At 42.1% G+C, this 23,901-nt stretch overlaps 1 protein-coding gene and 1 long non-coding RNA gene across 2 annotated transcripts in view; one reads left to right on the forward strand and one right to left on the reverse strand.

The window, feature by feature from the left end:
- Positions 1-823: 823 nt before the first annotated feature.
- LOC116708475 (uncharacterized) lies at positions 824-5,916 on the reverse strand. Its single transcript, XR_004336689.1, has 4 exons — positions 5,784-5,916; positions 4,210-4,261; positions 2,916-3,186; positions 824-1,743 (listed from the first exon to the last, which is right to left on the reverse strand). It is a non-coding gene; the product is annotated as an uncharacterized LOC116708475 (long non-coding RNA).
- The window catches only part of galnt16 (UDP-N-acetyl-alpha-D-galactosamine:polypeptide N-acetylgalactosaminyltransferase 16), a 49,528-nt gene continuing 31,085 nt past the window's right edge, over positions 5,459-23,901 (forward strand). Inside the window, exons 1-4 of the mRNA XM_032546292.1 lie at positions 5,459-5,915; positions 17,752-17,933; positions 21,695-21,793; positions 21,900-21,967. Of these exons, the coding sequence (XP_032402183.1) occupies positions 5,715-5,915; positions 17,752-17,933; positions 21,695-21,793; positions 21,900-21,967 (550 nt within the window). The 5' untranslated portion in view covers positions 5,459-5,714. The remainder of the gene's footprint in view (positions 5,916-17,751; positions 17,934-21,694; positions 21,794-21,899; positions 21,968-23,901) is intronic.

Genomic DNA, 23,901 nt, shown 5'->3' on the forward strand with positions numbered 1-23,901 from the left:
ACTTTTCAGCTTCAGGTGGGATTGGTGTGAAAATTCACCTCATGCACTGTTAAAAGCATGGTGTCATGTAAAAACCAACCTTTTGAGCTTTACATCATGTTGTAACGTTATTCCCTCATCAAAAACATACCTGGAGTGTTGCTTTGGTTCTTTCATGCACGTTTGAGAAATCCTTGAATCTCTCATAGCAACCATTGAGCTGTGGAAAACCCCTGGGTGGACCTAGCCCCGCCTTCAAGGATGAAGCTTCTCCTCTGAGCTGCAGTTTACAAGCTTCCGAGCTTCCACTCGCCCCACTCTCAGCTCCTTCAGACTCTCCAGCAGCAATTAGCAAACGCCTGGTGAAAACTGCACGTCATTGTATAAACATTGACTTTAGTCCAATCCCTGTTTCTTTGCAGCTGAAACCAGGAATGTCGAGGTTTGTCTCCCTCCACGTTGACAGAAATCTCTGGAAACTCCCCCACCGAAGCATCCTCACACCTCCCCACACACACTCGTCCTGTCATCCCCTCGGCCAGTAAGGTAGCCTCCGTGGCCAGGTCCGGAGGAGAGAAATGAGGCCGCACCGCACAGCGTCCAGAGTTCCCAACAAAGCTGCCAGCGCTGACGCCTCACTGCAACTGCTGTGCGCTTTTCCTCCTCGCCTTGTCGGCGCGTGTTGAGACTTTCTCCTGCTTTGGGTTGTCACTGTCTTCCCCAAAGACCACAGCGGAGCTGCGAGAGGCTCCTGTCCATACGGATGAAGACGAATGTCTGCCAGCCTTGGGGCCAGATGTGGCTCTGACCCCCTCGCGCTTCTTCCTCTTTGTACGCACACACAAGACGGATTCGGGGCAGATCTCGTCAGCTGACGGTCTCTCTGTGACAGGACCGAGAATAGATGTTCTCATCGTCGGCGCAGTGAGATTCACCTCCGAGCTACGGAGATAAAAGGTGCCTGAAGCCTGCTAGACTTTTTTTTTTAATGTTTTTTTTTTTTATCTACAAAGGTTATTTTCATGCCTATGATTAAATGAACAATGACAAGAACATGCTCGTGAGGAACAGAGGGCAGCGCACTGCGAACCGGTTCCCACCCCTTAAGCCTTTCTCTATTTGTCACGCTGCAGAATAAAATGTCAAAGTATTTCATTGGGATTTAATTGGAGAAGCAACCAAGAGATCCATGGCAACTCTGGAGGAGCTGCAACGCCAAATCCAATCAGATTTCTACTTACAATCGTGAATTTTCTTTTCCCATCTGCTATATATTCATGCACTGCTTTCGAGAAAAATGAACATTGTTCTTTTATTCTATGAAATACTGACAACATGTCTCCGACATTCCAAACAAAAGTGTAGTATTTATTTGCAGAAAGTGAGAAATGGTCAAAATAAAGAAACGGATGCAGAGCTTCCAGACCTCAAATAATGCAAAGGAAACAAGTTCATATTCATTTAGAAACCACAATACTGATGTTTTAACTCGGGAAGAGTTCAGGAATCAATATTTGATGGAATAACCAGGAGATTTTCAATGGTGCAGTAGGCTCTTCACTTTTTCCAGAGCTGTATACACTTTTATTTTTATGTCTTGATTGAAGATGAATAGTTTACCTTTTTATGCCCTTATGGAAGTCCAGGGCGGTGGCCAACATATTTTAGGAATGGGCCACGGCCCCCCCGGGCCCTCCTCTTGGGGTCGCCACTGATTTGTGATTGTAAAGACATAAAACATGGCTTGTTGAAATATATCACCACCTACAAAAACAGATTAAAATAAACATTAAGTCATTTTTGAACAGGACACAGCTGGGGATTTGATTTCTTTCTTTTTTTTTTTACAGTCAATGATTTCATTTTACTCCACGTTTCCTTCCCCCTGCTGCCTCTGGATCATGTTTCTTCTTCTTTGCGCCTGTGACGATGAGAACTTGGCCCTCCTGACCCGTGATGCTGTGGCGGCGGGCCCAGCTGTGGGGAAGCTTCTCACACAGTGTTTTTGCTCTTAGCTGGGTTTGGATGAGCTCACACTGTTAACATGTTTCTTGTTGCAGAGGGAGAGAGAGAGAGGGGGGGGTAGATAGCGGGATGAGAAACTGCAGCTTTCTCGGTTCTGCCATAACCCCGGGGCGTTATCACGCCTCTTCTGTTGTCTCTACTGGTGAGCAGGTTCACATTTAAAGGTGGGGAGACTTTTTTTTTTTAAATTTCTTTCTTTTTTTTAAAGACAGACTATTTCAGAGGTAGTAGTTCAAAATAAACTAACGGGTTAGCCGTTCTCTTTTTTTTTGTCTTGTCATTTTAGTCACTGTTTAATTTTTGCAGAGAGCTGGAAGCTGTTAATTAAAACGCATAATTTAAAACGCACAAGCGGGATAATGAGGAGCAACACGTCCACGGAGGGAAAGGCGCAGATTATATTTAGATTCTGGGCTGCCGGATTAACGGCTTGCGACCAGGATGAGGGCTTTTGCCTTGCTTTTTCCCCAGATAATTTGGTGTTTATTTGAGAGGGAAAAAAATGACATAATTGAAATAAGATTCAGTGGATCTGCCTGTAAATTAAAGGAAAGGTGAAGTTAAAATCTTCCTCTCCCAGCACAGTTTCTCTGGTTTCCCAGCGCGGCTCCTCAAGGCACACTGGCCTGCATGCTTCAGATGTTTCCCTGCTTTAAGCACACCTGATTCCAGCTGATGGCTGATTAACGGGCTTTTGTTGAAGTGCAATCATGTGTTAAAGCAGGGAAACACCTAAAACATGCTGAGCGCCAGGGGTGAGAAACAGATGCTTTCCGATGCTCCGCATTTAGGTGTGAAGACGGAGAGGTTCGTCTGTGTTGATTTAGCGATATGTTATCCTGTTGTAAACCTCATCAGAGCTCACTTAAAATTTCATTTTATTACAAGTTAATGATGCCGTGCTCTCTAACCGTTCTCTGACGCTTCAAGAAACTCCTTTTTCTGAAAGCCTGCCCTCAGGAAGTCGCCACAACGTCTTCAACAACGTTTCCACCAGCGCTGACCTGAGAAGCAGCTCCTACAATGAGCTCTGCAGATGCGCCACCAGGCATTTGCTGATTGCTGCCGGCTAGTCTGAAGGAGCCGAGTGGCGGAAGCTTGTAAACTGCAGCTCAGAGGAGGAGCTTCATCCTTGAAGGCGGGGCTAGGTCCACCCAGGCATTTTCCACAGCTCAATGGTTGCTATGAGAGATTCAAGGATTTGTCAAACGTGCATGAAAGAATCAAAGCAACACTCCAGGTATGTTTTTGATGAGGGAATAGCGTTACAACATGATGTCAAGCTCAAAAGGTTGGTTTTTACATGACACCATGCTTTAACAATGCATGAGGTGAATTTTCACACCAATCCCACCTGAAGCTGAAAAGTTTAATCTTGATCTAATCTGACCAGATCACAGATTTAGAGTAACAGCCATAAGTGTAGTAAACTCCACATGGTTACGTTTGTGATGGTAGAACAGAACAGGATTTTTATTGTTTTGGCTCACATCACATCCAAAACCAAATGGTTGGGAGTGTACAGTAGATAGCAGCTGATGGTTGCTATGGACACGCAGTGATCCTAAGAGGATATGCTTTGCTAACATTGAGATTCTGAGATTTTTTGTTTACTTCCTCTACCTTAGTGCTCACTGTGTGCCGACAAAATGAAAGCAGGTCCTCTGATAGACATATTTCAGTTGTTAGGTAGCTCTAACAATAGTTGTGCAACTTGTGAGTTTTCACTAAATAAACTTACTTCAACTACGAGTTGGGCTTTCAGTGTGAGACTGCTGTAATAAATTCAGCTGACATGCCTTTAGTTTGAGCCTTTAAGGCATTTTTACTGGTTACATCAGTGAAGATGCCCAGTAAGCTTTCAGTGGCCTTGATAAATAAACACAATTTCCCTTTAAATGTGTCGCGCTAATTAAAGTGAATATGATGGATGTTATTTTTGTTTTTTGTTAACCATTTTGCAAGATTTTACAAAATAAAGGTAAGTACATTCACCCTGAACGTGAACATAAATTTACCTTCGAATAAAGGTGTTTGAAATCAAAATAAAATAGAAAATAACATCTTCTATTGGTTATCTCATGTGAAATAACAGAAAAAAAACAAACAAAAAAAAACAACTAAATTGCACGTCACCAGCATTATGCTGCCACCTCCATTCTCCACAGTGTGTGTGTGTGTGTGTTCTGGGAGTGTCAGACTTACCTTTTTCATTATTATTTTAAAATTCAGATTCATTGTAGTAATTTGGCTCCATCTGCAATGTGATCACAAAAACAGAGACAGAGGAAAACTTGTGAAACGGCAACAACAAAAACGTTGTTTCCTGAGTTCTCTGGTTGATCTGATGATCTTCAGTGACTTTCGACTTGAACTTTTTCCACATTGTGTCGCATCACAACCACAAACATAAATAGATTTCATTAGAATTTATTGTGAAAGGCCAACACACACAGTGGCATTCGATTAAAATGAGACGCGATTCAAAGCATTTTTGTGCAAATAAAAAACTGAAAAGTGTGGTGTGGTAAAATATTCAGCCCCGTTTTTCTCTGAGTGCAAACCAATTGCCTGATGACTGCTAACGGCTAACTGGAGTCCACCAGTTTAGTGCGTGGTCTCCGTGACGCCTCAGAGGCTGGGAGAGACGGTGTTGGGGAGCAAACGGCATCGTGAGGAGCACAGCGGACGGGACGGAGAGAAAGCTGTGAAGCAAAAAGATTTCCCAAGCTGTGAACGTCCAGAGCACCGTTCAGTCCATCATCTGGAAACGGAAAGAGCGTGGCACCAACACAAGACCGTCCACCTAAACTCGGAAAGTTTGAGATTAATCTCAGAAACTTTTTAGGAAAATGTTGGGGAGTTTTTTTTATTATTTTCTGAGTTTCAAAAGTATTTTTTTTTTTTTTTACCTTTGGAAATTTTCTGAGTTTGATTTTTTACATTTGAAACTAAGAAGTCTTCACATTTTCTTTTCCAGCAAAATCTCAGAGATTAATCTCAGTTATTCTTTGTTGTGGACATTGACTCAAACGATGATTGGTCTGTTCTCATCTGTGCATTGACTCTGTTTGTGTTTTGGCTCCACAATGTAACCGAGGCGGTTTACACGATTCATCGCTCCTGGTGGCGTGATTAATAGAAAAAGGTTCATTTTATGATTAATCTCAAGAATTTATTAAAAATAAATAAATTTGGAATTTAAAAAAAAAATTTAGGCGAAAATTTACCAAGAAATTAAATTTCCTGAGTTTTTCTGAACATTTTGAGATTAATTTATAATTTTCATAGTTTTTAATGTACTCCCCACCCCCTTTCTTTTTCATTCTCCGTCTACAATGGCCCTAATGCGCCGTCGTGAAGCAGGCGGTTTCGCTTCCACGGTTTTTTTCCTCCGATAAAGAAGAGAAGAGGAGCAGACATCCTCCCCTTTATTGTTGCAGCCCGTGGCAGTGCGCGCGCGACAGTGTTGCGTGTATACAGGGTGTTTGCGCGTGCGCGGCTCGGCGCTAGGACCGTGCGCTCCAGTCGGTGCGCAAATCCCAGCAGAGAGGCAGCGTCTCCGGCAGACAGGAGCGACAGAGGCAGAGGCTGCGCGTCTCCTCTGCAGGTTCAACCCATCACCGGCGGGGGCGGCGGGCTGCACCTTCCGCCAGGCGGACCTGAACCAGCCGCGGGCTCGCCTCCGGTGCCCTCCTTATGGGCTCACCATGCGCAGGATACGGGCCAACGCCATCGCCATACTGACCGTCGCCTGGATCCTCGGCACGTTTTATTACCTGTGGCAGGACAGCAAGCCCGCGTCGACGCCGTCGTCGTCCGCGTCGCAGGCTCGCGGCAGGGGCCACGGGCAGAAGCTGGTCCCCGGCCGGCTGGAGATCCACCGGGACGACAGGACCATCCCGCTGATTGTGAGTGAACGCGGCTCAGGGAGGAGGAAGGGAGGAGGGGTGCCTGTCATGAAACGATAAGGAACGGCGCTGTGGCTGGAGGCGACGGGGCTGCAGGGGAGTGTGTGCTGCATGTTGATGTGCATGTGTGCGTGTGTGTGTGCGAAACTTGGACTGATGGTGCGGCTCTCAGCAGGAATAATGCTCAGCTCGGCTGACGTGCATGTGGAGCGGGAACGGCGTCCTCCTCCAGTGCAGACATGTCTTTGTTCCAGAGGCTGCGCGGCGCTTTCTGCGGTTTCTCTCCCGTTTGTTCGCCAGCCGCGGAGCGCTACACAGGAGAACCCGTGTAGAACCTCGGTCCTAAGCCCAATGCGTCACGAGCAAATGGCTGGTAAACAAATCGCCTTGGGAACTTTCCCCAGACACCTCCAGAAAGTTTCATGCGGGGCGCACAGATGGGGCCCACTAATGATCATTGTGGGACACTAAAAAAACACAAACAAACCAGAAACCAAGAACAGGATGTCAGGAGGTTATTGTATAAAATCGGAGTCATTATTAGGGCTGGAACGAATGAATATTTTATTAATCAGTCATTCCGACGATTAATCGGATTGAAAAATTGCCACGTTTTGCAGATTTTTCTTTCAACCCCTTAAGCTTAATTTATAAAATATTAGATATACGTCAAAATAACAAATAACTCAGTTCATTTGTTTAAATAAGAAAATAAACACCATATGACCTACAATGCAAGAGCAGGATTCCTTTAGTTTGCTCTTTTGTAGCAACGAATGCGTACAGCTAAAAATCCTTCTAACTTTAGGGATGCAACAAATTCTTATTTTAATAATTGATTATTCTGACAATTAATCGATTAATCAGATGTAGACATTGGCACATTCTGCAGATTTTAAATTAGACTAATGAAGAAACGATTCGACTCCTTTTTTAAAATACGAGAATAACATTATTTTAATTAGACAGCAAACGTTGCTTCATATGATATATATTTTTATTTTACAGAATTTGAACCAGTTGAACGGAATTCTGGGTGTAGAACATATTTATAGTCAAATATTTTTTCACTTCTAAAGCAAAATTCATGTATTATTTTTTGTACAGTTTTGCCTTAATTACTGCTTTTTGAGTCTATATAATGCAGTTGACGATTAATCGGCAATTCTTCAAGTAATCGATTAATCACGATTCATCGTTTCAGCCCTACAGCATTAGCGTGAGTTCTGGGGTCATTTGAAGGTGGGGGTCAAAGGTGAGTGGCAGGCATTCAAACAGGGTCTGTAGAAATCAATACAACAGACTTCGTTAGCCAGTGGACGAAGGACCAACTAGCTAACGACAGTTTTTCATATGCTGTGAGGTTAGAAAAGCTCTGTGTTGAAATGCTTGTGTCCAGGCGGTCCAGCAGCCTCCTGTTTGCAGCCACAGACTCACCCTGGACTCTGAGGTTCTGCCAGCTCACATTAGACCGTGTGGTCTAACAGGCATTCTGCTGCATTCGGCGTAAAGAGATACCAGCATGCATTTGGAGCTGCAGCAAGAAACCCAGAGTAATCGTGTAATGAAATATCCACCTGTTTACCTCGTCCAGCGTTCAGAGTTGTAAATGCAAGCTTGGTTTACGTAGACACAGAGTTCCTCTGTGTCCCCTGCCCAGTCTACTCCCGTTTGCTTTTTGCATCAGAGTTTTGAGTATGTGAGCCGAGGTTGCCGTGGCGAGTCGGAGGATGCACAAAGCAATCCCCTCGTCCCTCCGGCGGACTTTCCGGGGCTCGTGCCGTACTCTGGCAGTTCTTATCAGATCGTTCTTCGACCTGAAAGTGAAGCTCCCTCTTTTGTAATAGCTGGGTTTTTTTTGTGAGTGGGGTCGTTGGCCTGTCACTACAATGAGACGTCCCTGCTGTTTGTTTTGGTAATCTGACCTGACGGCTGCCTGCTGCCAGCTCTGGCCCGCTCTCTGGAGCAGAGCGCAGGCCTGCTGGGTGGCTCTGTCATAACTGATTCCTTGTTTTGTTTGTGGATTTTTAAATTGACGCTTCCCTTCTTCTCTCTCTCTGCACCTTGGTGGTCCCGGGAGCACCTTGCAAAAGTGAAAAACATTTTTCACGTTTTCTCCTGCTCCAACCTAAAACTTCATCGCATTCTATAGGACAAAAGGAGGGCTGCAGCGTGTCATGATAAGTGTTTCTTATCAGTCGACACCGATAATTATTGATTCATTTTTTTGTTTTAAATATCTGAAATTCTGCCAAACTGGTGACCTTTCCTCTTGTACCCACAGTTTTCACTCTGTGCTGTTTTTGAAAAAGTTATTTTTCAGGACTTATGAGGCATGACGGCCAAACATGAAACTGCTCCTGCGCAAGTTACTCATCATGTTGTTGCTAGGCAACCAAAGAATGAATGAGTTACTTGACGCCACCCACTTTTCTTAGCCAGCTGTGAGAGGTTGAGCGGCTAAAGCGTTTCCTCTGCCTACATCTCCCAGAATGCTGTGTGGTTCTGGATTAAAGTTCAGCGAAATCATCGAACATTTCTGTCGAACGCATTTCGACGCAATATATATAGATAGATAGATAGATAGATAGCATTTATTGTCATTGAACAGAATTCAACGAAATTTCCATATTCCATTCCTAGCTGCATTTTTTTTTTTACAGTAATCAGCTATTCGATCGATTATCCTGACAATTGATTGGAGAAAAATGGGCACATTCTGCCGATTTTTCATTTGATCTCTTAAGGCTTTTTTTAAAAATACAGTTTTAGGAACATGTAGAAGAAGTGATTTGGTTACATGAGGTCAAACTTGAACTTTTTTCATTTTAGCCAACAAGCAGAACTCTGAACACACACCGTCCACCACGGTGAGATAGGGTGGTGGCAGCATCAGGCTGTGGGAAGGCCTCTGATCAAGATGGTTGGAGCTAAAGATGGCGAAACCCTTAAAAAAGCACAATAAAAGTAATGTCAGAACTGCCGTGTACTGGGTTTAATTGATGCATATTTGTGTGGTGGAACGGCCCGGATCTAAATTCAACTCAGAGTACAACGCAAGACTTGGAAATTGATGTTCGCCGATGGTCGATATTCGATCTGATTGAGCCATTTTGCAAAAAAGAATCGGCAAAATGTACCTACTTGACGCTCAAAGCAGGTAAAAACATCCTGAAACAGAACAGTTTTGTGTGAGGGCAAAGGGCATCTAGGGCATCTAGGCTTTGCCCTCATACAAACTCTTCAGGTTTCATAAGCGTCACAATAATGGAACATGTAGTTGATCCGGGCTCAGGCTTTGTTAACGGCACATTTAACCCAGTTCTGTCATTAAGTTTCTACACAGTCACATGCCAACTGGAAAAAAAAACACAACTTCTTGCCCAGCGTCTCAATGCAACTACTGTACATAACCCAGCAGCTTCATCCGAGCCGACGCACAGGAACGCATGTGGAATATTAGATTAAAACCTAAGGAACCTAAACCTCACTGACACACATGAGGCATATGGCAGCGGCGACATCATCGAAGGCCCGAGGCCCGAAGGCGAGCTGAGGTCGGACGTTTGCGACGTGCCCGGCGTTGACAACGAGGCAGCAGATGTGCGGGTCAGCGAGGCCGGTGATTACGGGGAACGCTGCAAATTTAATCAGAGGAAGTTCACATGCAACGTGTTACTCTAAACTGAAGCGCGGCGTCGGGGAAATGACGAGGAAAGTGGGGGAGGAGAGTGGAGCCAGCTTTCACAAAGTGATATCATTACCTGTGACGAATGCAGCTAATGAACGTGCTCAAGAGAGCGAGAGAGGGGAAGAAAGGCCACGCAGAGCATTGCAGTGGAAATTAATCCTCCGCACATTTTTCACATCGCAAAAAAATAAATAGATAAAAAGGCAAACCTTTGTGTGTTTTACTGGGATTAGAGGTAATATGGCCTCAAATCCCAGTAACCTTAGATCAACATTTGGCTACTTTTATAAACTGTGGAGCAGCTGTTACTTTAGACCAACATTTAATTTTATACGTCTAATTTCAGAGCAAGACCTGGAGAAACTCCTGTTAGTTTACAGATCTAGAACAAACTTGGAAAAAGTACCGTCTACTTTATAGAATCGAACATGGAGAACCAACATTTAGAAATCTAGAACGCAACCCAGAACGACTGAAACCAACGTTTAGTTTTATACCTCACTAATCTTACCAAACATGGAGAACCAACATCTACTAATCTGGAGAAACACCCACTATTTTATATGGACTACTTATCCTTATTCTTAATAAACATGAGGAACCAATATGTAGTTTTATATTTAGTTTTTCCTTTGGTAAAGTTGTCTTGTTAAATATTTCCTTCTCATTCATGTAAATCACTTTGAACTCCCTTGTTCCTGAAAATGTGCTATATAAATAAAATTACCGTACCTTCCCTAAGAAACCAACACAATGTGCATAATTGGAATGATGTGGTTTTCTGACCTTATTAAGGAGAACAAAAAAAACAAAACAATTGACTTTTCTGGGTTTTTTGAACAATTTATACAGAATCAGAGTCTGTATGTGTTTCAGCTGCACTCTAAAAATGGTTGGGTTGTTTTTTGGCCAATCGTTGAGTTTTAAAAAGCCTGGCCTGCAGAATCTGTCCTTGTTGACGTTATTGCTATTCTTGCTCGTTTCTCCACCGTTTGCTCCAAGAAAGCATCAGTACATTTGAAAATATGATTAAGTGCAGTTACAATTTGTATTTTGAAAATACAAATCTCACTTCTTTTTTTTTTTATGTGACCGGTGACCTACAGAAACCCATCATCACATTTGGGAATGTTTTTCAAGAGCAGTATTGGTGTTTGTGGGGCTGATATTGCAGTCATACAGTTACCTAAAGAAAAGTAATTAATAGTTACTTTTCTGTCATTGTTATCACAAAATATTGTGATAAAACTCAGATATACATTTTCTGGCTTTAGCAGAAAATTAGCATCTAGTTGGCGGTAAGGGAACAGCGCAATGTTACAGCGTCCGTTCAGTTTTATAAGTGACCTGCGACAGAATCATCTCCTAATTGCCGCAAACGTTAGTAAAATACAACTGAAAATAACTAAAAGATAAAGAATGCAGTCTGAATATCTTCAGTGTCCTCCCATCTGGCATAGGTGTGAAGAATGAAAACTAAAAGCACCGCAGCGAGATAATCTGAGGGACTGTGGAATATCTGGAATCCTCCGAGTGTCTGAACTTGGCCCGTAGGAGCAGAGCTGCTCATCTTCCAGACAAAGCTCATTCTTAATTCACGAGACTGAGCCTCAAAACGTCTACCGTTTCCTTCTTTTTCTGTCATCTGCCTTCAGTTTTAGACCAGTTTCTTAAGGCAGATAAAGAAAGAGAGCAAATGTTTGAATATTCATGTTTCACATCACTTGCTTCTGTGATTATCTTTGGTAGTGAAACACGGTTCTTCAGGCTCTGGTTCAAAGAGTATCGATGCACAGATTGGCAGGTGATCGTTTTTACAATTTTCTCTTTCTATTTGAACAGCTGAAGAAGCGGCCATTTTAAAAAAAAAAAAACAAAACATTTGCCTTTTCAATTCTTGGCACCTGTTCCTGAGGGGTGATGGTGACATCACCACTCCACTTCATGTTTTGGTCATTTTGTAACGTACAAAATGAAGTTTTGTGCGTTTCATACGGGCCGTGCGTCCATTTGTACTCAGTTTTACGATGTTTTGTACCAACCAGCTCACACCCAGCTTGTTTTTTTAAAAATTTTTTTAAAGGAACAAACAGCAAATCATACATTGTTGGACATTTTGTACCAACAATACTTAAAGGGGAAGTGTTATGTAAAGTCAGCCTATCTTTAGCTTTACATCTTAACGTTATTTCCTAATCAAAAACATTGTCTTGATTCTTTCATGTATATTTGAGAAATCCTTTAATCTCCCATGGCAACCATTCAGCTTTGTAAAACACTTGGTGGGACAACGTTCCTCCTCCCACGCCCAGTTGCAGTTTCCAAGCAGAGCTTTCGCATTACAAATCGCTCCTCTCTCCTTCGACTCCCACTCACTCAGCTCCTTCAGACTAGCCAGCAGCAATTGGCAAACGCCTGGCGGATCTGATCATCTGCTGAGCTCGTTATACGAGCCTCTTCTCAGTGCAGCTCTTCAACCAACGTTTGTGAACGTTTGATGGAGGAATGTTGGTGTGATGACGTGCTGGAGGCAGAGTTTCAGAAAGCTTCTTAAAGAGACAGAGGCCCAGTTTCAAGGCATTAATCGCAAAGTCATGTTTCCTTTAAGCCACGTTTGATACATGCAGCAATTTTATAACAACTGAAGGTGACATAATTACTTGATTGTGCTATAAAATGATACTAAGTGGCTGGAAACCACATAGTCGACGTTTTCTGCTTACCATGTGTCCATGCGATTCTCCTTATCCACCATGTGCTAATTGGCATGCAGTTTGGGAATGTTCTACAACAACCGTGTGACAATTCAAGGTTGGTGTAGGTTGGTGTCGGTACAAATCTTTTACAGACTCAGCTCGTACCCTCCAACCCTCCATGCTTCATTTTTTACCCTCTTTTTGGACATTTTGTACTCGCCGTGCATCAGTTTGTTCCGTACTGCCGTTGTGTCCTTGGGCAAATTCCTCTACTTCCACAACATTCATCAATTCTTACCTGGTTTGGGAATCTTTTGTACCAAAGACATATCCGTTCGTACCCACCTCGGGGTATGGGGTCTTATCGACAAGGCCTCCGGTCGCTCCTAGCTTGGTAGGTTATTTCCAGCCGTGGTTCACTTTGCTACTTGTCTTGGGGGAAGCTCTGTATCGGCCGCGCGCCGATTCTCTCCCGCTTCAGAGACGTTTTAACGGACCATGCATCCATTCGTACCGACCATGTGCCGATTTGCACCTGTTTAGACAGCATTTCATACCAAGCAGACGTCGGTTTCATCCCTGTGGTGACGTTTCATTGACCACACGTCAATCTACACCTGCATTTGGATCGCTTTATAACAACCAGGACAAAATTTGAACCCAACATGAACACTGGTGCCGACTTTAGGGAAGTTTAGCATTTATTCCCACCCATCTTGGAGGTTGCTGCACCTTCCACGTGTCAGTCTCTTCCTGCTTTGAGGGTGTCTTCATGTGGATCAGAACACAAATAAATGGATACAAAACCTTCAAAAAATAATATAAAGTTACAACTTAGTCATATGTGAGATTATAGCATTTCCACGAATGTCACTGTAATTAATAAAGATATCTAACTGCAAAAAACCCCCTCCCGATACGCAATGATTTAAATATATAGATTGACGAAATGCTTTGTCGATGGTATGAAGATGAAGATAGAAAACAGGACATTAGCAAATCAGGGCAAATTTCTGATCAACAGCAGCAAACGATTTATGCTCAGAAGTTGCGTCACTTTGTTTTGGAACCTCAACGAGGCACGAATGGCTGGAATAGGAAGATTGAGAAACGAAGCTTTTTTCTGCAAATTTTACTGAATAATGTTTTGGGTTTAATTTAAAATTGGCTAAAATCCATAATTACTTTGTTTTAACATCATCACTAACCTTCTATTTCACGGCAACACAAAGTCTCGATGCACCTAATATGAACAATTACTGTATTAGTGTAAATGATGGAGAAATCAACACAAAGGCTGGAGAATTTCTTTTCTATCATGTTATAGTCATCAAAGATGGATTTTAATTTGCAAAAAGAAAGGTGCAATTAACCACAAATTCTGATCTGTGCATCTTTTTTCTTTTTTTTTTTTCTCCAGTTTTGGTTGTTTTATGTAAATGGCTACCATGTTACATCTTCAGGTTGGATTCGGTGAGAAAAATCTAATCTGATTTCAGTCGGCGTAGATTTTCCCCACTTTCCAGTACAAGTGGAAAACAGCTACAGTTTCACCAGAAGAGTCGATTCTATATATATACGGGCTGTACGGAAAGCAGCACATGGAGGTCCTTCTCACTTTCTCACTCAACAGGATGTCCTGAAAATATGTTGACTGGAATGCATGAAGTCCTAAAGAGTGGCAGCAAGAAAAACAAAAAAGACAAATGAAACTCTACAACCACTCCAGGTCCAGCCTCATTTGGCTGCCCTAATGCAATAAAACAATAATTGGATGTGATTATAAATCCCACTGCAGACAACAAGACCCAAAAGCAATAAAAGCCACTGAGTTTACTTGATGTTACCTCATCCTGCTGACGTCAGCAGGTGATTTCATTTAATCTGTCCGTTGGTTACAATAACGGTAATGAATTAAGACGTTAACTGTACCACCTCATCACCTCTGCACAGTTGGGAAATAAACTTTTTTTACAGTCGTTAAATGGGCAAATGGAAAACAGTATTACAACTGTTCCTGTTAAAGTTGGTTAGACTTATGTATGTATTTGTTCAGTGGTTAAAAACCATTGGCGCTCTGATTGATCGGCAGGCCGACGCATCGGCCTCGGTTTTCTTAACTTTGGGAGATTGTCGATCCGCCGGTACTTAGATGTGAATCTGCCGCAAGTCCTGTTGCTGTAACGTGACAAAGAGATGGAAAAAAAAAATTTAAATGTGAAAAACGAAGGACTGAAGGAGCTGATTTTTTTGTTTTGTTTAGCTTAATTAATTGGGATAACAAAGCTCTGAACTATTTATTTATATTTGAGAGCACTACCTCATGTTCGGTTGAAACAGGCTTGTATTGTTTCAGTCGTATTGTTTATAGTTTTTCAACAGAATAAGATTGAAAATTTTAAGTTGTATTGTAACCGTCTAACGCCCGACAGCAGCTGCGTAGTTACCATTAATGGTAACTATGCAGACAAATTAGCGTAACGGAAACAGGCTAATTTCGAAAAAAACCCAAAAAACTTACATTTTTGGGTTAATAGTTTGTCAGGTGTTTCCTCAGACGTTATCAAAACACTTTTTTCGCACCACAAGAGACACGTGATAAACAGCCGGATGTTACTACAGGCGGAAACCACGAAGAAGACGACGACGGGAAGTGGTAGCAGGATGATGGTTTGTATTGTTTCAGTGTGCAGCTAGCTCCACTACAGCTCTCACAGCACCAGACAGTTCATGAAAGGTTTTGTAATTCCAACATGTTGGATCCATAACTCTTCTGTAAAATCGCCAACTACAATTTTCACAAAATCCAGGCGGGGCTTGTCACGCCAATGCCTAACTAGAACGCTGACGTCTCCTCTGATTGGCTGATGGAGAATGATGCTAGCGCTATGGCTGAATTATGAATATATTCCATGTTTACATCCATCGCTGCCATGATTTTTGATAACTTATCACGTGAACAAATGTATTTATGTGTGATTTTAACCTAATTTCTTATTTAATGGAAATGCCACAATTACGAAATTGTGGGTTTTTTTAGACATTAGCAGGATGTCGACAGAGATTTGTGCACATCCGTAGTGGAAACGCAGCCAGCAGCGGTTATTTAAAAAATCTATATCGGCCAAAATCAGAATCGGCAAGTCAGGTTTTTTAGATATCGGTGATCGCACAGAATACGGCAATCGGTGCAGCCTCAGTAAACACACAATAAGTGTTCAGCAGCTACTAGTTGGTCTATATTCACACAACCTCTGCTGATCAGATAAATAACATTCATTTCTAGCAACCTGCAAGTCTAATAATGTCACTGTCAACGATTCACTCTCCTCCAGCTGAGTTCTTTTTTATTTTTCTTGCTCTTTTTGGGGTCACGCTGCTTCCCTGGGGAGGCTGGAAATGAGGTCAGTCTCACCTCAGCCTGTTCAGGCGCTTTTCCTACCCCCCTCCAGCCGAACTGAAGCAGCAGCCTCGTTCCCTCTGCGTGTCCGTCATGCATCTGAACCTCTTTGACGAGAGCGTCTCTCGTCTTCCTTTAAGGATCCGTCAGCTGGTGAAGCTCCTTGAGGGGAAAATCCATTTATTACCGAGGATTTATGGACTGTATTCTGATCTGATGGGGGCTCGGATCGTTCTGCCTGGTTGGAATCAACACGGCCGCCCTATTGGGAGGCTAACATTTACATTTTTGGCCGATGATGGTATTCATAATGAATTAAAAGTCAACCCGATCAATTTATTTGTTGGCATCTCGCATGGAGACAGTGCGCATAAATAATCATAGCTGCAAATGTGCCAGGAGTTTGCCAGGAGGCTGCCTCCTGGGAGAACTTCAGCAAAGTCACCCAGAAGAAACGACAAACACGTTTTGATGAGAGAAGTTCTGATGCTGAGGGCCAGCGCTGTTGACGCTTTTTCTTTTTTTTTTCTTAATTCACCCTCCAGGATGGGTGACTTCAAAATAAACTTCAGGAAGAGCAGAGACAGTGACTGAAAATCTGTTATTCTGTTTCCGGTCCAGTGTTATATTCTTGTTGAAGTTTTTGTTTTTCACAGTTTAAAAAAAAAAAAAATTTTATCCATCAAAAACAAAACTAAATGCAGGGCCATGAACGCAGTTTTGATCGGCTGCGTCTGATGAGGCTGCTTCCTGTGGTTCAGCTGCTCCCAGTTTTCAGAAACACAAAGAACTGGAGCTCATGGCAACCATTAACACCAGTCAGGTACTCGGACCGGCTTGGTGAAAAAAAGTTTCCTTCCAGAATTTTCACACCAAATCCAAGTTCCGATTTTAATCGTTAATTTATTTATTTTTTTCATTTCTTTTCTTACAAAGAAATTTCAAATGACAGAAAATTTTCAAAAGTTGGTTTTATTTCAATCACTTTTTCTTTTTTTTTTTTTTTAAATTGATCTGGATTCAAAGTCCAAATTAATAGAAGCTGTAAAACAAGAAGGTAGACGCTGGGCATGATGAAAGCACTCTGAACTATTTAAAATCAAGAACGGGGAAACATCCCAGTATAAAAAATGATTGAAATCTTTGAAACAGAAAACGTGATTAATCGATACTATCGATTAAATATTGAGCCGCCTGAGCTATGGATCTCTGCAGCTCTTCCAGATTCTCTAGGTTGCTTCTCTGATTCAGGTTTCATACTTGAGTTGTATTTATACGACTGCTGTTAATTGATTTAAAAATGTAATCAGATTACTGTCATACTAACGTTGTGATTAATCACTATGCTTAACATATTGTTGTTAAGCATAGTGTTGTTGACCGCAGTACAAGACCGTGTTAAAGGCAAGACACACGGGAGGCGACGCCGCTCCCTCTCCATCCATTTCCTGTGGAACCGGTACGATGAGGCGACAGTCGCTCGTCCTCATCCTGCCGAGCCGCCGGCGTGATTCGTGCGTGTGAATTTTGGAGCTCATACACAGAGACGCGCGGGCTAGCAACACAAGAAAGTTGAAAAGCGTTGAACCTTTTGTCACCGTCTGCTGTCGCTCTTCATGTGTCCAGTTCATGGCGTGCTGCTGTGAAGGAGGTAACCCTCCGGTTGAGAGAGGCTTTTAGGTCAAAATGATTTGAATTATGTTATATTAACGCGTTACACTTTTCAGATTAGTCGCATGCGTTTACCTTTACAGCCTTAGTTCAGTCACTACACCGATGGACTCCAGTTCCTGATTAAGTAACTTCTGAAGGCAGTCGGTTGAACTGAACAAATGCTTGCCGCACTTTTCAGATTTCTATTTCTGAAAACTTTAGATGTGTGTCCCTCCTCTTCACAGTTTTACACCAATGTGTGCTGGTTTGTCACACATAATCCCAATAAAATACACTGTGGCTTGCGCCTGTAGCAAACTAGGAACAGCTACAGGAGTACTGCCTCCGCTCTCCATCGTCTGTCTGCTCATGGACTCCGTTTTACCTCCTGTGCAGGTGACTCAGCCCCCCAGAGGCGAGCAGCAGAGCCAGCTGCTGGGCGGATTCGACGAGAAGGCTTACCTGGCCACCAAGCAGCTCAAACCGGGGGACGATCCGTACAGGGAGCATGCCTTTAATCTGCAGGAGAGCGACCGTCTGGGCAGCGAGCGAGCCATCCGAGACACGAGACACTACAGGTGAGTGTCGGAGCGACTGACGTTTGATCACCATCATTTGTGGTGCAGCAGTGATGAGAGCGAAAGTGACGATAAGAGCGATTCCTTTTTTTTTTTTTTAGGTGACTGTGTCGGCTGTGTGAATCATAACACAGACGCTGTTCTAAGAAAATGTTCCCGTTGTTAAATTATAACGCACTTCTTTAAGACGTCACATAAAGACGTGTCATTTATGTCACTAAGACGCACACAGTAAGTGTATTTAATCATGTTTTTGAATTTATTGATACAAATTTACTGAACAAATGGTGGAGAAAAATACAAAAAATTATTATGAAGAAAATTATTATTTTTTTAAATTTAAATCCCAACAATACAGACAATTTTATGTTTTATTAAAGGGACAATATCATTTAAAAATCATCTTTTCTAAAGCTTTACATCATGTTATAATGTTATTCCATCATCAAAAACAAACCTGGAGTGTTGCCGTCATTCTTTCATGCATGTTAATCTCCCATGGCAACCATTTGACTGTGCAAAACGCCTGGGTGGACCTAGCCCCGCCTCCAAAGACGAAGCTCCTCCTCTGAGCCTCTGCCTCACAGAGCATTAATCCAACTAATCGTCTCAGCCCTGCTGAACACCAGGCGTTTCTTCATGATCTAACTCCTTATTTCAACTTTCTTCAGTTTAAGCTTTTTTTTTTCTTTTTTTTACGTGAAAACTTTGATTAAAATCGTTTAGCGACTGAAACTGTTTAGGGTTAGAGTTATTCAATGACATGAATGAGTATGGATAGCTAGATGCACTATGGGGAGCACGCCACACGTTTCAAATTTGTATTTGTAAAAACTATGTCATTGTCCTTCTACTTCATCATTATGCACTCTCTTGATGTTCAGCTAGATGCGCTGAAGAACATGTTATAAAGTGACGAGGCTGGGAAAAGTAAAAAACTTCTGAATACTTTCGCAAGGCAGTGTAAGCCAAGTGTTAGAGGCCTATGATAGCAGCTTACTGACGTTAGCCTGACGGCTGGCTAAATCCAAACACCTACCCTTTAGCTAAGGAAGGTGTAAGGAAAGCTTTCTGATTGGTTAATCGGTCCTATGAGCTGTTTACGGCGAGCCTGATGGGAGAAACTGGACCCACGGTAGCTCAAATTAATGACTCACTTATTCCAAAACATTCAGACTGATGTGTGCCTTTGAGCAACGCGCCAGATCTTTGTGGTTGTTTTTTCAGGACCAAATGGGCCTTCTTCGTTTTTCTGGCAGCACATCTAATTTCTCAGACATTCTTTCTGTTCTGTGAACAATTTGCACTCGATTTCTGCCGGGCGTGTTTATCGTTTTTTTCCGTGTCAAGTTTGAGTTGGGTGTCTCGTCCCGTTCCAGGTTCCCCCGCCCCCTGGATTTTTAACGACCGAATAAAAGTCATCTGCCGTAATCTCGCTAAGAATCGCAACAATTACAGTTTAGTGGAGAGTCGCAGGAATCGATTTGAGTCATTTCTGAGCAAATGGTTCCGTTTGGTGAAATGTCAGCCCTCTCTGTGAATAAACAGGATGTTTTTGGGGCGGCTTGACATTTTAAGGAAGAGATTGTTTACAAAAATTATAGGAAATTTGTAGATTGTCATCTTTTTTTTTTTTTTTTTGTACCCCTCCAGGGGGTCTTTTTGTGGGCTCTAGTGTCCCTTATATGACAGTAGGCTGACAGGAAACAGGGAAGGAGAGGGGGGAAGACATGCGGCAAATATCATCGGGTCCGGGAGTCGAACCCGCGACGGCCGCGTCGAGGACTGAAGGCCTCCAAATACGGGTCGCTAGATTGTCATCTTTACTAAGATTTTCTGCATTTTTTTTTCTTTTTAAAATAAGAAGTTGTAGGAGCTATCAAATCAAAAAAATTTAATTTTATTTGTATAGCAGCAAGGCATTTCAAAGTGCTTTACATCATATCAAACACAGAAACACAATGCAACGTAGAATCAACAATCAAAACACGACATTAAGTCAGTTTCCATCATTAAATTTATAATTGATTACGTTTCAAATACAATCCTAAACAGGTGGGTTTTTAGTTTACCTGTTACACTCCTAATGTGTTATATGGAACAAAATACCTGTTGCTATTTTTATTCCCACTCACGCTCACAATCACACATGTGAAAAAAAAATAGAAAACCCTTTGCCAGTTGCTTTCCTGGCATCTTTTCTCTATTGCATTCGGTTTTTCACACACACTAGAATCAGACGTTTTTATATATACATTGAATTTATAACAGAATTTTTTGTTTATTTTTTTCAAACATGCTATAAAATTATAGCACATTTTATAGTGTGTAAATATAGTGTTTCTACCTTCAATTTTTTTAAGGTAAAAATTTACCTTCAGTTTTTACCTTAAAGTTGCTTCACCTTCAATTTTAAAGTTGAAGCAAAACTTCCCTTTTAAAATGTCACCCGCATCAAAATGTTCTTGCTACGGTGATGACCCAATCATCAAGCAGTTAGCTGGTTGGCTAGCGCAGCGAACCGTTAACAGACAGACACACATCCGGCCCCGCCCAAACACAGCGCCGTCACGTGGTCAAAGCAGCGTACGTCATGAAGTGGCGGTGAAAGATGGTGAGAATAAAGCGGAGGACCCAGGTAGTTGAGTGGTGATGATGGTTTAATGATGAAAAAAGGACAAAACTCCAGGCAGCACAGAGGAGCAAAAGCTAGGAGCTAGTCTCTGGTAGCAGCTGGTAAACAGTAATCAACTGCCAGCAGACAGGAGACAACTAGACAGCTTAGACAAGGACCTGATGGAGAACAAGAACCACAGGTGGGTATAAATACACAGGGGGTAATCAAGGGAACTAGACACAGCTGGGATCAATCAAGTGTAGACGGGACAACACCGAGACTCAACTGACGCAGAATCCTAAATAAACACACAGAAAAACTCAAATCCTTACAGCGAAATCTGATTGGCTGACAGCTGCTCCGCTCCATCTAGTGAAATTTTTGCAGGTGAAATTTTGAAGCCAAAAAGGAAATTTAAAGTACAGATACAGAATTGCGCAAGATAAAAATTCAGTGTTATAAATTAAATTCAATGTCTAAAAAATAAAATAAAATCTGATTCTCCTGAGGCTATACAAGGAAAGCAAGCTTAAGCTATTCTGTGCTGAAGAAATTGTTTTAGTTTTTTATTGGTTTAGTACAGTACTAATTCTCAGGTCCAAAAGTGTTGATTGGTGAAAATGTTTGCACATTCTGATGATTTTCTGAAAAGAATAAAACTCGTACCTTCATAAAATTGTTTATTCAGGTTTCCTGACCCTCCAGGCATGACTCTCACTCCTCGCCAGCCCATAACTTCCCCTTTCGACCCTAAATTGAAACACAATTGATACAAAAGAGCTCATAAACATTTAGACACATTTCAAAGGTGCTAATTGAGCTTCCAGTTAATTAATAAAGATCATGCTCCATATGTAACATATTTATCACAATGAGTAAAAAGATGCTTATTTTGCTGCAAAGGTTTTGAAAAAGTTAATATTTCAGCTTCGTGTCTTCTGACTTGAACTTGAATGGTCCCAAACTTGTGTGATTGTTGCCGGGCAACTGGATATTTTCATGTCACTAATGGCAACGATGAGGCCACTTCTGCTAATCATACTCTGCTCTGCTCAATATGCGTCTGCTTTGTGGTTGCATGGGAATCCAATCGGATGGACTGAGCGCACAGATCTAATCTCTTCTTTTCATTTTACCGCTGTAGATGCGCGTCTTTGACCTACGACGCCGAGCTGCCCTCCACAAGCATCATCATCACGTTCCACAACGAAGCTCGCTCCACTCTGCTTCGCACCATCAAAAGGTAACAAGGCCGAATGCAAACGGCCCCCCTGCCGCGTAGGACCGGTGCATCGACACGAGCCTGGTGTTTTCACTTTGACCTCACGTCTCTTTGTGTTCTGTTTCAGTGTCCTGATGCGCAGCCCCACGTCTCTCATTCAGGAAATAATCCTCATAGATGACTTTAGCACTGACCGTAAGCTTTGTCTTTGTTGTTGTTGTTGTTGTTGCTACTACTAGGGACGCACTGCTCCATTTTGTCACTTCCGATACTGATATCTGAGGCTTAGTATCGGCCGATACCGATCCGATACACAAAACCAGAGCTGAATTCACCTAAATTGTTCCTTTTTTTAAAACCCAGAAATAAATGTGCGGAATTACACATTCTTCTTGTAACTCCGGACCACTGAAATACACCAGCAGCTTCACAGTCTTGGTCAAACATGTTAGAACAACTTTCGTTTGTTCAGTCGGTGCGATCAGGAGTAGAGCAGCTAATGTAAAATAAGTAATAAAGGAAATGAAACTGACAAAAACAATAGGTTGACTGCAACGGTCAAACGTGTGCCGATAAACTGCAACAAACCTTTCAAATGTTTCAGAAAGTGCAACCAGGAAATCTAAATGTAATGTAATATAAATAACAAAGCATGACATCAGAGCTGCATAGAATTAGACTGCATAGATATGCCCTTATGGATCATGCACACTGTCACTAGATTTTGTTTTGTCAATATCTCTAGTTATTACAGTGATTTTGGCAACGCAACCATTTATTCTATTTTTCGTTGCATCTATTTACAGCAGCAATAATCAATGGTTTTACAATAACAGTGCACTGCTGAGCTATTACATGATGGGTTTCAGTAATTCTTCATTTAGTTTGTCGTTTTGTGTCATTCAAACGCACCATCCTCCTCCCACTGCTTTGTCGTCTTCTTCTTCGTGGTTTGCACCAGCGGCAACGTCAGGTTGTTGATCACGTGACTCCAGTGATGCGAAGAAGTTGGTGTCAAAACTTTTTATCAGAAAATGATGATGGTATTTCAGCTTCATGTTTTCCAAAGCCGAGTTATTAGGGTTACATTTTCTCCTATATTTTTTAGAATTTTTTTTTTTTTTTTCTAAATTGACCTGTTTCCATTAAGCAAATTTATTTTCTGCAATTATATGTCCAGTGGATACGCAGCAACTGTTGGTGAAATAAACAAACAGCTCTAACATCTACATATGAGACGTGCTGTAAAAAGAATAAGTAACATTTGCGTTTAGAGAGTGACAAGTCTTCTTTTTTTTTTGCGTTCAGTAGCTCCACAAGCTGTGGAAATAAAGGAAAACCACGTCTTAGCAATTATTCCCCTTTGACGGCATTAGGTAGATGAATTACATGAGCTCATGCTTCACACCGTCTGCTGTGCTTTCTGTAATTTCCACCACATGCATCTTGTGTCTCTGGGAACCGCACGTTGACCTAAATTCCCAGTGTGCTCAGACCCACAGAAGGACACTCTTGAAAGTGCCAGAGCTGGCCAGACATCTAAACAGTGGTGTCTCAGCGGATGTAGCAGCAGGAGCACTCTAAGCTCCCTAATGCCGCGATTTATTCTCCCCGTGGCCCGCCGGCCTACCTGCGCCCGTCATGAACGCGCATTACTCTCCGAACCGGCCAAAAGACTTCCAAAATTAAGCCCCCTCCCTGTTTTTAATTACAATTCCCAGTGTTGGGTATCACATGAAACACTTTCCTGTAGTCCTTGGTTACAGTTTGAGGTTTTTAGTTTTGCCCCGGTCTGACTTTAAGCCAGTGAGCCTCTTTGAGGCACTCCTTTTTTTCTTCCTTTTTTTTAAAAATGGGATTAACTGGAAAGATGGGCAAGCTCACTGAACGTTTTAGAGTTAAAGCAGTTGTGGCCGTATTAGGATTAAGCTGCAATAAACTACAGAAACGATCACAATCAGCCTCAATAGCTACCAAAGATCAATCAATGATCGTCTCAAAATTAAACCAATGTTTGGTTTTTTTTCCGATTGAGCGGTCTTTGCACTGTATCCCTTAAACTTTTATGATCTAATAATCTTTTATTTCTCACTTCAACTTGTCTAATGCAAAAACAGACAGAATGTTTT

This window comes from Xiphophorus hellerii, chromosome 19 (genome assembly GCF_003331165.1).
Source record: "Xiphophorus hellerii strain 12219 chromosome 19, Xiphophorus_hellerii-4.1, whole genome shotgun sequence".
NCBI classification, from domain to species: Eukaryota; Metazoa; Chordata; class Actinopteri; order Cyprinodontiformes; family Poeciliidae; genus Xiphophorus; species Xiphophorus hellerii.